Here is a 16,627-nt window from a genome sequence, read left to right as displayed (position 1 = left end):
AACCCAACTGACCTAATTCCATTCCAATGCACACCATGCTGCTTCTGAAGAGACAATAAAAGCCGTGAAATTCCTCACTTCCCATTTGCTCCAGATTTCAACATATACTTGGTAGCCAATAAGGAACACACTGTGTACTAGGTGAAATACCAGGGTGATACAATCAGCTAAGGCATGGTAATAGTCAGGAAACTACTTACCTTGAGAATTTAGAAAGGTGCAGATAAATCTTTTAGCATCTGCCCTAGTCTCATTTTAATGGCTCTATATATTCTTGTCAAACTTTCAGCCAGATTGCTGTTGTGTTTTATAATTAGACTTTACTGTACTAGTTCTGTTTCCTTGGCATTTTGTGCAAGAAAAATGGTATGCTGATTTTCTGTTTTCAAGTTGGGAGAGGTTAATGGTGTAAATTTACCCTGACCTTATGTTTTGCTGATGGAAAGATGCTGCTCAAAAGGGATAAAGTAATTAAGTCAGCAAAGATTTTTAAACACCTTTATTGCGGTATATATGAAAGCTCAGCAGTTATTAAGAGCTATGGGGAACTTAGTGATACATTAGCAAAAATTTAAGCATAGCACTATCAACATTGTATAATTACAGGAGCTTTTGATTAGATCAGTTAATCTCTTCATAATCTTGGGAATTAGGTGAAAGGGAGAAATACAGTAGTAATGCATTACCATAAATCAATTCTAAAACGAAATAAAGTTTTATTTTTTTAATATCTCTTGCTCTTTACATCTGATTTTATCTTTTCTCTTATGGGCCTGGCTCCGCATGTGCCATATTAGCCCATCCTCTTTACCACAGCCATGGCAGCCAGCAAGAACTTGGAGGGCAATGCTCCAGGCTGCATGCCAATACTTTCCAGCCCTACCATCTTAATTGTGGCAGCCCTGTTTTCAGCTCCTCCAATACTCACCAGGAGAGCCTGGCTATAACAAGGGCACTTGTGTGGGGACCCCAGCAGCAGAACTGATCAGAGCGCTGGGCTGCATGCCCAAACTGCCTGGTTGTCACTGCCTTACTTATGCACACACCAGGAGCAGCAGAATTAATGTAGGTAAGAAGTTTGGGCACATCATATGCAGCTACATTATCGTAGGCTGACAGGTGACCTGCCTGCAGTCTACCCAGGGCCTCCAAACATGGAATGTACCTGAGTAACTACCATGTAATTTTGGGTAGTAGATTCAGAACTGTATCTTATACAAGCTGTTTAAAAAATGGTGGAAAATGCTTTCCCATGGCCATTGTTCTGCATTCTTCTGTGGAAAGGAATGCTGTCCTTCCCAAGCATATGATGCAATCCATTTGAATAATATTTTGTGTGAACTCATTTACAGAAAACAAATCCCCTGCTAATAGCTCCCTATCCACACGCGTCTTTTGACAATTTGAATTCTCCAGTTGTGCACTAGAGCAAAATTGATAAATGAATTGCTTTCAACCAGGAATGGTTAATTACAACTTCAAATTTATGAAACATATGCTTTTCAGCTGAAAGCAAACCTGATTTGCTTAACAGCCATTTGCATTTATTCAAATAAATATTTTTAATGGAATTTTGCAGTCCTTTTATTTCTTACAAGGAAGTCATCCTTGTGTAAGAAAAATAAGGTTTAGAAGTCTAAAACAGCATTTCCCAATCATACTACAAAATGATTGTAGTATGTCTGCCATGTATATTTCTTATTGAAAATTTCTTCCTGTCTCTTATTAACGCAGCCTGAAATGGCTTTAGTTGATATATTTTAATAGAATTTTAGCAGCAACAACACAGGTGAAAAGGTTGGGCTATATCTACCAAAGTCATCTGGTTGGCAAAGGGCTTCTGCCTGTCCAATAGGACTTCTCCCTGTTCTAGGGATTTCCCAAACCCTCTTTCTTATCTAAACGGTAGAGATACTGAGAAAGCTCACATAGTAACTCCATCTTCTTTGTGAGGACAAATAAGTATTTTGTCCTCTAGTATTTTCCCCTTTTCTTCACTTTTCAGAGTTAAGCAGGGGTACAGTATGACAACTACACCAATGATAATTCTAACAATAGCCAGCTTTAATTTGTGTTTAAAAATTCAGAATACACAATAAACATGTTGCTTCCAAATAACACCACAAATTTAATATTTCATAATTCAAGAAGTCTACAATTCTGTGTTAACATATATGATCAATGGAGTACTATAGTGAAATATAAAAAAGAGTTAATGACATTTTTATTCACAACAAATTAGCAGTCATTAGACCTTCAATTTGCTTGCTGTGACCATGCAAATAGGTCAATGAAGCTATATTACAAAAGATAAAGCATGCAGAATACATAGGGAATGAGGTAGAAATTAAAAAGTATATTATAATAAAAAGGAGAGATTATGTCAAAATGCAAGTAGATAAATAGGTACTGCTACAGCGGGAGGGCAAACGGCGTTTCCGTGTGCTGTTCTGGTTCGCCGGAAGCGGCTTTGTCATGCTGGCCACATGACCTGGAAGCTGTACGCCGGCTCCCTCGGCCAATAACGCGAGATGAGCGCCGCAACCCCAGAGTCGGTCATGACTGGACCTAATGGTCAGGGGTCCCTTTACCTTTTATGTGAGCTTATATGCTCCATTTCAGAATGTGTGTGTGTGTGTGTGTGTGTTTTAAACTATAACCATATTTGGAATTCAACTGGATCTCGTATGTTCATTTATTGGACTTCCTGACTTTTTAGTTCCCTGACCTTGTTTTCTATGGTGCATGATTTAGATAAGTTTAGACCTAATTACCATTTGATCCTGGTTGCTGTATAGTTATACGTGATTTCAACAAACCAATCTCTTGTATTCAAATACAATGTGGAAACTATGATTTGTTCCAAACATCAAATGGCAGCTTTAAACCTTATATTGTTATGTGTAAAGCATGTTCCCATAACAACAACAATAATTCTCATTCAGACTGAAATGAGCCTTACTCCTATATAATTTCTACCTTTTTCTTAAAAAAAATAATTCTCCCACATTTTCAGAATGGCAAAGCTAATATTTTCTGCACATTGAGTAATTCAGGGGTCAGCACACTTTTTCAGCAGGGGTCCGGTCCACTGTCCCTCAGACCTTGTGGTGGGCCGGACTATATTTTTGGGGGAAAAAGAACAAATTCCTATGCCCCACAAATAACCCAGAGATGCATTTTTAAATAAAAGCACACATTCTACTCATGTAAACCACGCTGATTCCTGGACCATCCGCAGGCCAGATTTAGAAGGCAATTGGGCCGGATCCGGCCCCTGGGCCTTAGTTTGCCTACTCATGGAGTAAGTATTCTGATTTCACACTTGTCACTCTAGGTAGATTAGAAAATACTGCCTCACTTTGGGCATTACTCCAAGTTTTCCATTAGCTTTCCTCATAACATTTGATTAAGGTCCTAAACAGGCATTTAGTAATTAAGTGAAGTACTTTGGAAATTTGTATGCTGTCCTCAGCTTACCGTGTTCTCAGAAATACAGAAGATCATATTGCAAAAAGCTATACAAGTATAGTACTTTCAAATTTTCTACAAGTGTCAGCTACTTTAGGTGCCAGATGAAAACATTCCTCTTCAACCAGGCCTTGGGCTGATTAACACTTTTAATGTGTTTGTAGGAGGGCGGGTTATCAGTTTGTGTTGTTTTTGTTATGCATTTCACTTTTATTTTGTATTTTTATGGTTTGAACCACCCTGAGGTCTTTGGCTGAAGGGTGGTATACAAACTTAATAAATAATAATAATACTTGGTAGTATTATTTCATGTTCACGTAAATTACACTCTGAAAACCAATCTGGTGCAAGGGCTGAACTGTCCTATATTTGTATTCCACAGGAAATAGATAAATGTTTCTGCTTTGCTGGTAAAATGGCTGCCAAATACAATGCATGCTCAGCCCAGGAAGAGATAGGAACAACACATTCTTTACAAATACCAAAAGAGTGTTAAAAAAGAGAGAGACAAGCACGAGTGTAGTCCAATGGAACACCACCAGTGGCAGCTTGTGGCTTGTGATGCTACTAATATACTGTACTCAATATATGCATTCTGCCCACACATGGAAATAACTAAAAACTTGTGACACAGGGGGAAAAACATAATCACAGCCCTGGCATCACTGCACACAGAAATTGCAATATGACACCACAGTATCCTCCCACCCGAACTCAACCAGCTAGTGAAGCATGCTAGCAATTACTGTGCTAGAGCTAGTCCCCAGGCATCCATACAGGCAGGGTTCAAATCCTTTTATTCTCCTCATAAGCACAACAAACACAAATGGAAGGAAGGAGATAGCACACTCCAGAATCTGCATAGCTCCCTGGGTGCTATGTTTGGTGTTGACTGATTCCATCATGGTTATTTTGTAGACCATAAAATCAAGACCTATCAAATAATAAAAAGTGCTCTTCACTTGTTCAACTGAAAGTAAAGTATTTGAACTTGGGTCCTGAACTACCCATAGCCATTCATGATCTACTTTTCCAGACTATTACTAATTGCAGTAGATCTTATGCAAGCTGCTGTAAACATGACCCTGTAAAGGTCATATATTCTAAAGAATTGCTTTTGTAATGCAAACTAAGATTTTCTCATTCTACAACTTTTAACTAAGTCTGTTTCCACGGGTTAGCATATTTTATATTAATGAAAGCTTTGGCTTGCACCATATGGTGGGGTACATTTAATTTTCAGGACAGCTTGCCTCAAAATTATTAATATTTTTCACAATAAGTTTCAAGGGAGGGTTGCATTAAATTAACATTTGCCCATCACTAATTTGCATGATGGTTCTTTGTGTTGTGGATGCTTTAAAAATGCCACAAAGAGGCTAAAGGTTTTTGCTTTAAAAGTACATTATAAAAGCTCTTGAACAATTAACCCATTGTAGATGTTTATTTTTTTTCAGGGCATTTTACCTGGACAAGTCAAATCTTCCACCTAATTCAACATCAAAAGCTGCTTATATAGATAAGGTAAACGAAATAAGGATGTGTTAATTAAACTGTTTCATCATCCAAATTAGGTATTCCTTAAGAGCAATAGTGCAATGCACATTGTCCACAAGAAAAACATTGTATTTCTTGAGACATTCTAAGCTTAAAAACTGGACTAATCATATGAAGGAGGGGAACCTACTCCTTAGGGTCCTTATCAGGAAGTTTCTTATGTTTCAGAGATTTAGGTTACTCACAATGCAGAGCTCACTCAACTATACCATACCTTCCAGTGCTGCTGCTGCCATATTTGTTTTATCTGTAGATGGGCACATGTGCCCATGTTTATACATAGAATGGCTGACTTAAGAACATAAGGAAAGCCTGCTGGTTCAGGCCAATGGCCCATTTAGTCCAGTATCCTGTTCTCACAGTGGCCAACCAGATGCCTACATGAAGCCTGCAAGCAGCATCCAAGCACAAGAGCACTTTTTCATCCTGCAATTTCTAGCAACTGGTATTCAAAACTAAACAGCTTCTAATCATGGAGGCAGAGCATAAACTTACTTTTGTAAACTAGTAAGACGACACCTTTATAAGTGGCTGTTTTCGGCAGGTGCATATGCATGAACCTTAAAGCATAAAACAGGAGGCACAAGCATCAGAAATTGTGCCCTCCCTCAAAGAGGGCACGTGTTGCAGTGAGACCTGGCAACCAAACCCTTGTGTTGTGGGTGGGTACGATTGGATAGCCACAACACCCTATTGGTAGGTCCCTTGATGCTGGGTTTAATCTGACCAATGGGACGCTAGCTAAAATGCCAATGCACATGACTCAGAGCTTCCTCTTTTGATCAGTGCATTGGAACACCCGCCAACCTCTCCCTACTTTTAGGGCTTGCGTGCTTGACCTTGCTATGCCGTCATGTGTCGTCTGTCATTGGGACAGGGGCACGGCATGAATTTTCCAAACATGGCTGATTGGCTAGTGCCATTTGGGTTTCGCCTGCCTCGTTGCAAATCGTCACAACTTGTAAGGTTGCGGACAGGCTCTGGTTCAGGTGATAGGGATGGGGGAACAGCTCTCATCCCTATGCGAAGGGGTATTCTGTTAAAGGAATCCAGGGACTCAATGGTTTGGTCAACCCTGTGAGGGGTTGTGCCCATGCCTGAGTCCAGGGGGACATCTGGGTGGTGGACATAGCATGTCCCCGGCTTTCTGCCATTCCAGGTGTTCACACTAGGCTGACCTACAATGGAGCTCTGGGTCAGCGCTACCTGCCACGGGTTAGGGAGCTAGTCGAACCAGAGCCTATGCAACCACTCACTGTAATCAATAAAGTTGTGGCCTAAATTCTGCCGAAAACCAAACAAAAAATTTGAGTCTTATGTGAATTTAAGGGGGAGGTTTAAAGGTCTGAACACGCAAATAGAATAGAAAGGACAGAAGTAGTGGGGTAGAAGAGCTGAAAAGAATGCTAATATATTTCAAGTCTGGCAACGCCTTTGGTTTCAGATAGTACATGGTAGATAAGTCTAAAAAGCCTGGGACACAAAGGCTCTAGGAGGCTCAGTTTGGCCAGAATCGAACATACACTTCCAGAGTTAATGCTAAATACATTACTTCTGGTAAATGAGCCGTCATAGTTGTTAGAGGACCGTGAAAATTTGTGTCCCAGGCTTTTTAGATTTGTCTACCACAGGCACCCCCAAACTCAGTCCTCCAGCTGTTTTGAGAGTTGTATTCCCCCCCCCCCCCGCTCTCCTACCCCACTAAAGGAACTGTTAGCAGCAGAAATCAGTAGAGCTCTCTGGAGCTACAACCCTGTCTTCCTTGAGATTGTGAATATAAGAGAGAGTTTTCAGGGGAAAAAATCTCTATTGTAAGTATGACAATTCATTAGTTCCATTTCCTTTCTTTGTTTCACTAGAAAGTGTAATCTGCCTATTTAAAAAGTTTCCACTGTTAATTTCCTTTAATTGTCTAATTAAAGAACAAAAGCTGCTTTTGTTACATAATTGCTAAGGGGCCAGCTACAACTTTGTCCTGGTACAGTGGTACCTTGGTTTTCGAGTGTCTCGGAAGCCGAACGTTTCAGTTTTCGAATGCTTCTTGGAAGTCGAACGGTTTCTGCTGCGTGTTTTTCAATTTTCACCATTGAAATTGAAATTCTCCCTTTGCGCCTCAATTCGGTTGTCGAATGTTTTGGAAGTCAAACCATCTTCTGGAACGGATTACGTTCAACAACCGAGGTACCACTGTAATGGGACCTAAAGTTACTTATCTTCTACATGAAGGACAAAAAAGGCTGTCTTCAGGATGCCATGGTACCTATGCTCTGAATTTATTGATTCTCATGTCATTAAGAGAAATAACAGTTTGGTTTTTTGATGAACTTAGAATTCATTACTTTCTTCTTGAGGCAGTGAGAATATATTAATGACAGCAGCATTGTCACTTACTTGCAGCTGATGCGGCCCATCAATTGTCTGGATGAACTTTACCGACTGATGGTGTCATTCATAAGATCGAAGCGCACAGCATCCTGTGCTTACACAGCATGCAGTGCTTCAGGAGTTGGACTGCTGTCAGTCTCTTCAGAACTCTGTAGCAGACTTGGAGCTTGCCATATCATTATGTGCAATAGTGGAGTTCACCGGTATGGTAATTTATCACTATTCTTGATTGCTGCTATTGTCACCCAGTTCCAATAATAATGATTTATTGAAACTTTTTTTATTCAGAACTGAACATGTGTGTACAGCTCGTGTAACTGACTGTGAGGTGGCTTAGCATAAGAATATGTAACACTATCTTATATATATTAAACATGTTGCTGTCCCAAATGTGGTTGAGCGCTATCTCCTTGTGAACTACTCTACTCTGGTGTTGCTCTTGAATAACTAATAACATTGCCTAGATTTGTCTTGGGTGCCACACTGCAAGCTGGGTTTCACTTGAGTAAGAGAGAGATTACATAACAAAAATTAAATGGATGCTGCTTCTAGGTATACCACAATGCTTCCTAGATGCGTGCCTCCTACTGGTCTAAGAGGAACATAAGCCATTTTGTGGACTGGCATGTGAGGACAGCTCAGAAGTGAGAACCCAACAGGCAGTTTTAAGCAGTGCCTTTTTTCTAAAAAAAAAAAAGAGAGAGAAAGAAAATGTTTAGGGGTACCATTTTATAGTTCAAATTGGGAAAAATAAATACAGTAAATGGACAAATTACAAATATTCACAAAATATTTAGGGGTATGCGTACCCCCAGAAGAAAAGCACTGGTTTTAAGAATCTAAACTTAGTCTGCTTTCTCTGCCTTTTGTATTAAATCTTGAGTGGTTTTGACTTTTCTCATGAATAAAGAACAAATTTATTTAAAGGTCACTAATTAGCAAAACCCAACCAAGAGAACAGAATGAGTAAGTAGCAGATGGTAGGACATTTTTTGAAAATACGTGGAAATAAAACCAAACGCTAAAATAAAAGACCTTATTTTTAGAGTAATGCAAGTGTTCTCAAAGCAGTAAGAAATTTATAATCTTCTGAAATCTACATGACCTGCTGAGGTTAAGAACTTTAAAGCCCTCTTCAGATGTTCAGTCTGAATGTACAAAAGGGCAAGTGGAAACATGCACAGTGACCCTCACCTCTTTGATGCGCACTGCGGACACTTCCCAGCCAATGCGTGATTGGTGTTAACCTCAAGGGGGCTGCTTTACTTGTGCATACGGATTCCAACATGGAGACAGTCACAGAACCCAGGTCATTCAGGATCAAATGTTGAATGGACTTAACAATCCTATGCATTCTATAAGAGAGAGAATAAATGCAGTTCACAGAAAACGACCATTGGCAACAAATTATGTTATCAGCTTTTCATTTTAGTTAAATACAAATCCATGTCCTAGCTATCTTTCAGTTTGGTGTGGAGAGTGGCTCTTTTGTCTGTTATTTCTTCCACAGAGTCCAAATTGAACTGTACTTAACAGCACTAAGCTAAAAATGCTTGAAAGATTTATTTGCATTCCAGTATCAGAGCTAATATTTGAGCTTCTGAAAAGTTAGCAATTATTTTTGCTTTGATTTTTATTACAGTACATTTTCCAATTTTACATTAAAGCAACAAATCCTGTATCTCTCCAGACAGACATGTATAGCAATCAAGTGTATCATCTGAATAGGATCACACCAGAAAGAAAATAAATGTACTTATTAACCTTCAGAGTGCTATATGAAACATATTTACTATAATGTATACAAATTAATCATTTATGTAAATTCACCATCATTTATTAAAATTAGCATAATCCTAAAGAGGGAGAATCTTCTGTTTTGGGATTTTGAGGCCACAATTACAATCCTAGTTCCCCTAGTTGGTTGGTTTCTAGCTGCCTTGCAAGCAAAGAATGCCATCCCACCCTGCAGCAGATCACAACAATTTACAATAGAATTAAGCTCAGTTTAATTTACCACTAAGTAAATATTCATCAGATTGAAGAATATGTGTTGCCCAGCGGATAAGAGCAGTAGGCTTGGATTATCTAGGCACAAATTTGCCTTCTCAAATGAAAATCCAAAATATGTTCTATAAATTTGAGTTTTACCTATTTGAGAAAAAACTGATAAAATTTCTCTTTAAATTCGATAGGAAGTTTCAGACAGACTTTTGATTTTCATGTGGTGCAGTTTCAACATGTTTGCATCATAAAACTGCATGAAAAACACTCGAGCCTAATTCAAATAGTAGAGTGCTTGGTATCTGGTGGGCGGGGCTTGTATGTTTTGCTCCGGAATCAGCACCTCCCTTGTGTGTGTTCTAGATCAGTGGTCCTCAACCTTGGGCCTCCAGATGTTTTTGGCCTACAACTCCCATGATCCCTAGCTAGCAGGACCAGTAGTCAGGGATAATGGGAATTGTAATCTCAAAACATCTGGAGGCCCAAGGTTGAGGACCACTGTTCTAGATGGTAAGAAGAGTTCTGTAGAACTAGAAAGAAAGGCTACTCACTACTTCGACTTTTTTGGTTGGACCTAATAAATACATTATCCTACTGCAGCTTTGGATTTTTGTTCTAATGGACCAACATGACTACACATTTTTATACAGAGAACTAGAACGCAATAAAACTTGATCTCTCCTGCATTTATCTGATTTTGTATTGCAGGTGCACTCTGAGTGTCACTCTGGAACAGGCTATAATTCTTGCTCGGAGTCATGGCCTACCTCCTCGCTATATTCTGCAAGCTACAGATGTGATGCGCAAACAAGTAGGCTTTTTTATTGCTTTGATAGGTTACATTTTCGCTACCCAATGCTCAGTCCCCCCCCCCAAGTTGGATTATTGGCCTTGGAAAGCAATTCTATCCATTTGAAAGTACATTAATATTTAAAGCATATGCAGGTTGAACAGGACTGGGCCTGGGAACCCGGGATTTCTCAGCCAAGGCAGGTGGTTAGAGCCATGGCCATCAATCCAAAGGGGCCCACTGCTGCCCCATCACCTTGGCAAATAAGTGGTGCCGATTTCAAGCAAGATTATGCCCATTTGTGGCGAGATCTCACTCAAAATCGGCACAATTGTGCACCAAAGCAGCACTGATAGTAGTGCCACTTCTCCCCCAGCGTGTCTCGGCTTCGTTACAAAAAATAAAATAAAAATCCAAACCCACTTGCAGAGAAAGAACTGCAAGATGTGAGATACAAAATGAAAGTAAGAATGCCCAGCTCTCTGAGCACATGAATTTATCTCTCCTAGCTCAGCATGACCTTGAGATAGTCAAAACATAAAACATAACATTTACAGCACAGCGATGGATGCGTCTGTTTTGATCTTTAATTGCCATCTACCTTGTAGTTTTTCCGATAACTTTGGTATATATTTTTTGAATTTGTTACATTTTACATTTTATGAGGAATTAAAGCATTATGGATAGCACAGGTGCTGACCATTCTTTGAACCTCTCCAGGGTTTTGAATGTTTGGTCAGAATTCTGCCTTTAGAAACTGAAAGTGCAGTGGGAACTTATTTGAAATCACCTTATTTGATTATATTTTCTGAAGCCACAAACAACTCTTCAGTTACTTACTGCTGATTAGGGGTATCTTCTATTTCCGAATCAGCAAGGACAAAATTATTGTTTAGGTATCCTATATTTGACCATTTTGTTTAAATGAATAACCCTGTAAATGTCCTGGTGGAGAGCCCCCTCCCCATTTTCTAAGGAATAACTCTATTAGAAGCACAATCATTTTTCTGTCTTACAGGGAGCAAGAGTGCAGAACACTGCCAAGAATTTAGGAGTTAGGGACCGAACACCACCATCTGCTCCAAGGTAACAAAACATTGCAATCAATGGCCTGTAACCAAGGCTATCATTTCTCCAGTTTCTGTAAAATACTTTACCCAGACCACACTTTTATTGATATTGAAGTACAGGGTGTTTTTTTGTTTGTTTCTTAGTGACATCCATACTTTTGGAGCTTATGCAGTTAGGTAAAGGTAATGATACCCCTGACCATTAGGTCCAGTCGCGGACAACTCTTGAGGGTGCGTTGCTCATCTCGCTCTATTGGCTGAGCGAGCTGCGTTTGTCCGCAGACAGTTTTTCCACATGGAAATGCCGTTTACCTATTTATCTACTTGCACTTTGACGTGCTTTTGAACTGTTAGGTTGGCAGGAACAGGGACCGAACAACGGGAGCTCACCCCGTTGCGGGGATTCGAACTGCCAACCTTCTGATTGGCAAGCCCTAGGCTCTGTGGTTTAGACCACAAATGTCAATTCTGGCGGAGTGCTTGATTATTACAAAGCCATTGTAATATAGTTGTATCCAGTTTAGGAAAATATCCTGATTGGACTGATCTAGGAGCTGGGTGAAATTCCTTTGATCCCTGGAGTCGTATTTAAGAGCCTATTACCTTGGGGGTTGTTTATTTTTCTCTGGAAACATTTAAATGTGTTTGCCAAGTGAATGGTCAGTTCTCTCCCTTTTGTTATAAATGTAAATGTTTATAAATGTTTTGGTTCATACCAGCCTCCTGCTGGAGGCAGAGTTGGAATGTGCATAATTAGTTTTACACTGAACATTATTAACATATTTATATATATGTCTTGTCCCAACTGTGGCAACTCATGAGATTCTATACTTTGGCGGTCTTCCCCTTGCAATTGACTGGGCATGGATCTTTTGAATGAACTCTTTCGAAAGCTCAGGTGCAACCTGCCTAGATTGGAGCATATTTTCATGAGCTAAACATATATTTTCTTTTATTCCAGATACTCATTTGAACTAGAGTTGCCACCTTTGGTCAGGCAAAATATTGGACAGGTTGGGGGCCTAGTCGTTAGTAGAAAGTTTAAATGTTTTAGACCAGGCATCTCCAAACTGCGCCCCTCCAGATGTTTTGGCCTACAAGTCCCATGATGCCTTGCTAACAGGACCAGTGGTCAGGGATGATGGGAATTGTAGTCCAAAACATCTGGAGGGCTGAAGTTTGGGGATGCCTGTTTTAGACACTTTCACAAAACACAAGCACTTTTATAATTGTTCTTTGTTTTTGGCAGGCTATACAAACTGTGTCAACCACCACCTCCTGTTGGAGAAGAGTAAAGATTCCTATTGGAGAAATGATCAAAATTCCAGCTTCCATGACACTAGTATTCCCTAGAATGTGTCTCGATGAACAACAGCGTGTAGTTCCAGATACAGCAGTGCTTTATCTTAAATATGGCTTAGCTATTGAGGAACAACTATTACTGGAAAAAGCAGATCCCAAGATCTGATCTGCTTGCTTGGTGAAGTAACATTTAGGACATTTACACTGGAATAAGTCTGCATTTTAGGTGGTTGCTTCAACAGTGCCAATCACCCACTTAAACACTGGTAACTGTATGAACACAAAGCTATAACACAGAATGGAAAAACCACTATAAAAAGACCCTTTCAAAAAGTTTTGATTCAGAGGAAGATAAAATAATACTAGTTTCAAGTTGTTACGCTATACTTTTGCAGTTTCTTGCACAGATAATTGCGTCCACCCCCAATATTATAATACTGTAAGTTGGAGCTATACTTGAAATTACCATTTTGCTGAAGATACGGTTACATACTAAAAGCAGACTTGAATGCTAATAGGAGTAGAAAAAGTACAAGTGAATTCGTGTTCCTGCTTTTCTAAACCTGCAAAGTGGGACACGAAGATCATACCTTATAATGGGTTTTATCTGAAGCACAAAGACTGCACTGGGGGAAAGATTTCTGGCATTCCACTTCACGGTTACAGGAGAAACATGCCTCCTATAATAGATTTGAGAAAGGGATGGTGATGGTAGATGATTGTAGAGGATTGCAAATGGATTATGTGAAAAGCATTATTCCTAATACATGGGTGTTAGATACAGGAATGTTGTGTTTACTTTCCATGACTTGACAATAAGTGATATTCAGCATGAGATGCTCAGTTTCTTTCACATTGAGATCAGATGCTAGAAGTGACAGGTGGATTCTGAAGAGTTGCAAGATTCCATTAATTAGACTCCTTAATACGGTAATTATTCAGGAACCACTGACAAGAGTGTTTCCTGTGATAGTGAACTCCATGGCATAAGGGATTTTTGAAAATTCTGAATCTGAGAACATGCAATCGTTTATATTTTTGTACTTCCATGTAAAAGATAAGAGTGTGAATTACATAAGAATACAAAAAAGTTCTATCAACTATTAGAGGTCTCTAATCTTTCTTTAAACTACCTGGCAAATTATGTAGTATCAGTATCCTAAAAGAAAAGCAAACATTTTGAAAATTAAAGTTTACTGACAGCATACATAAATTTATGTCAGAAATGACATCAAATTTGTGTTGCAATCAACCATGGGATAGAGTGACAGTGAAAAGAAAAACAGAGAAGATATAGCAAAATAGACAAATTTCACAATAAAATATATATCATCTAGAAAAGCAGAGGATTAACAGCTTGCCTGATTATAAAATTAATGTTAAAAATATCCCACACCCTAAGGCAAAATTGATCTGGCTGACCACTATCAGGGAGAGGCTAGACTATATGTCTACTCAGAAGTACCCCAGGAATTTAGTCACTGAAGCGGCAGCCATAATAGGGTAGTATGATTGTATTATATAGTAAGCAGCTAATTGTTTACTTCAACAATATGTAACATGCAGAATTCACTTTCTGAACTGTATTATCCCTTCTAAAATACTGAACTTTATGTTTTAAATGTATCTAGGGTATATATTTGGAGCATTCGGGTTCTAAAATTTAAGAGTAATTTCAAATTGTCCACTGCAAAATCATATTAGTCATCATTTATCAGACTGGGCTATAAATTTCACTTCATCTTAGGAATCTTGGCTTAGAACCGAAATCCTGCCTTTTAGACAGGATGGTTGCTACTACAGTTCAAAAGCACAATTTAGTATATTCTGATAGTGCCTGGAACATATTTCTACTGAACTCATATTGGTGACTCAGCATATCATTACTATCATATATTCCTACCAATTTTTAAAGAATATAGCAGCACTATTAGTCCGTAGCATCATGTATATAGTGTAAGAAATCCAGTAAACTTATGTGTCCTTTGGGGGGAGGGGAGGAGTTAGTTGTTTTCATTTTTTTTGCTCATTCTTGCAGTACTACTTTTTGCAAAGTGAGAATATATTTTTTTAATTACTCAGTAAGAAATCTAGAACATTGCTGCTTTTTTTTAAAAAAGTATACATATGTAAAGAAAACTACAAAGTATTATCACTAGTTTCTTTTAAATCTCCCATACTTGTAGCCATATACTTCAACTTTTCTGATATGACATTGGTAAATAAAAATGAAATCTCCTCTTAGTATGGATTTGAATCAAATTATTTTTCTATGTATATCTTTGTGTCCATCATATCATCATCACTTACAGTGTAACAAATTCCAGGTGATATCCAGTGTTATTCATACTTGGAGAAAGTCCATTGATTTCAATGGGCCTACTCAGAGTATGACCAATACTGAATATCATTCTCTTTTTTATTAGATATCTGAATGTTTTAAGTCTAAATAAAAAGTATGGAATAGCACCAAACAATAATAAACTTTTCATATGTATAACCTGAGCTGTTCTTTTTATAATTACTTATTTATATAGCACCAATGCATATGTAACTTTGTTTACTTTTGCTTTTCATGCTTTTTAGCAACTTTGAAGACAACTAGCAGTTGGGAAGGGCAATATTTGGTGCACAACTTTCACAGAGCTCTAAGCTGCATCAGGGGCACAATCAAAACAGGGGCCCAGTGGGGCTGTTTTTCCTTCAAAATAAAAATTGCTGACTTGTACATGCTTTTTTTTTTTAAAGTGTGCTGTATCTCCCGAAGTATGGGGAGTCCATTGCAATTCCACATATTGCTTAGATTAGAAGATAAATGACCAGGCAGCATTCAAAGCTTGCAGCTCCTACCCCAGCATTCTGCTATCAACTCTAGATGACATTTAATTAGGTTTGAAAGAAAAGCGCTTATAGAATCCTAATCACTTGTTCATACTACAGTCATACCTCGGTCTAAGTACGCCTCGGTTTGAGTACTTTCAGTTTAAGTACTCCGCGGACCTTTCTGGAATGGATTAATCCACTTTACATTACTTTCAATGGGAGAGTTCGCTTCAGGTTAAGTACGGACTTCCAGAACCAATTACACTCATACTTCGGATTAAGTATGCTTCAGGTTGAGTACTCCGCGGGCCCATCTGGAACGGATTAATCCACTTTCCATTACTTTCAATGGGAAAGTTTGCTTCAGGTTTAGTACGCTTCAGGTTAAGTACAGACTTCCGGAACCAATTGTGTACTTAAACCGAGGTACCACTGTATTGCTATCTGCCTTCTGTGTAATTGAAAGCTCAGAGGACGTCATTATGCCAACCCAATATTCTGAAATCTTGTCCATCACTGTGATAAAGTGACATGTTTTATTAAACTATATATATATATATATATATATATATATATATATATATATATATATATGAGAGATAAGAGGAGATATTTTCTTTAGAACAGTATCTTTACAGATCAATGAACATTTTAAAGAAGAGAATTATTAACACTTAAGGCAAGGGTGAACATTGGGCCCATTGAAACAAAGCAACAATTTATACCTCACAAATGTGTTAATTAGAGACCTTTTGTCAATTCGCTGTAACAAGTAAAGACTTTATACCAAGTCAGGTCAGTCAAATCTGCCATAGTCAAGACCACACATGCGAGTTCTGTGTCCAGTTCTGGGTGCCAAAATTTAAGGAGGGTGTCGCTTTCCTGAGTCCTCCCTCCAAGCTCAATCACATGCAGGCACCAAATGGGTTATCAGGCTTTATTGGCTTCTTCTCTGGCCCCAGCTACAGAACATCAAACAGCAAGTCTAATACACAGCATGTTCTCTCTCCCCTGGCAGGTTAACTCAAAGATTTACAGGGGCTGGGGAATGCTGGCAACCAGCCAGCCCCATCACACACTCCTGCTTTGGGGACTAATCATTACCACCTGCCTGAGGGGCCCCACCTAGATATACTTGCTCACCATGACATTGACAAGCTGGAACATGTGCAGAGGAGGGTGACCAAGATGATCAAGGGTCTGGAAACCAAGTTTTACGAGGAAC

The 16,627-nt window shown here is 38.9% G+C and overlaps 1 protein-coding gene across 2 annotated transcripts in view; it reads left to right on the top strand.

Moving 5' to 3' along the window:
- PREX2 (phosphatidylinositol-3,4,5-trisphosphate dependent Rac exchange factor 2) overlaps positions 1-15,382 on the top strand; it is a 99,449-nt gene extending 84,067 nt beyond the window's left edge. For both annotated transcript variants that reach the window (XM_035125054.2, XM_035125053.2), the window contains exons 36-40: positions 4,929-4,995; positions 7,426-7,616; positions 10,126-10,228; positions 11,226-11,293; positions 12,527-15,382. In XM_035125054.2, coding sequence (XP_034980945.2) covers positions 4,929-4,995; positions 7,426-7,616; positions 10,126-10,228; positions 11,226-11,293; positions 12,527-12,572 — 475 coding nt within the window. In that variant the 3' untranslated portion in view covers positions 12,573-15,382. The remainder of the gene's footprint in view (positions 1-4,928; positions 4,996-7,425; positions 7,617-10,125; positions 10,229-11,225; positions 11,294-12,526) is intronic.
- Positions 15,383-16,627: the final 1,245 nt, after the last annotated feature.

The sequence above is a fragment of the Zootoca vivipara genome, chromosome 8, assembly GCF_963506605.1.
Source record: "Zootoca vivipara chromosome 8, rZooViv1.1, whole genome shotgun sequence".
NCBI lineage: Eukaryota > Metazoa > Chordata > Lepidosauria > Squamata > Lacertidae > Zootoca > Zootoca vivipara.
Note: the sequence above shows the minus strand (reverse complement) of the source record. Positions and strands in the feature narration are given on the sequence as shown.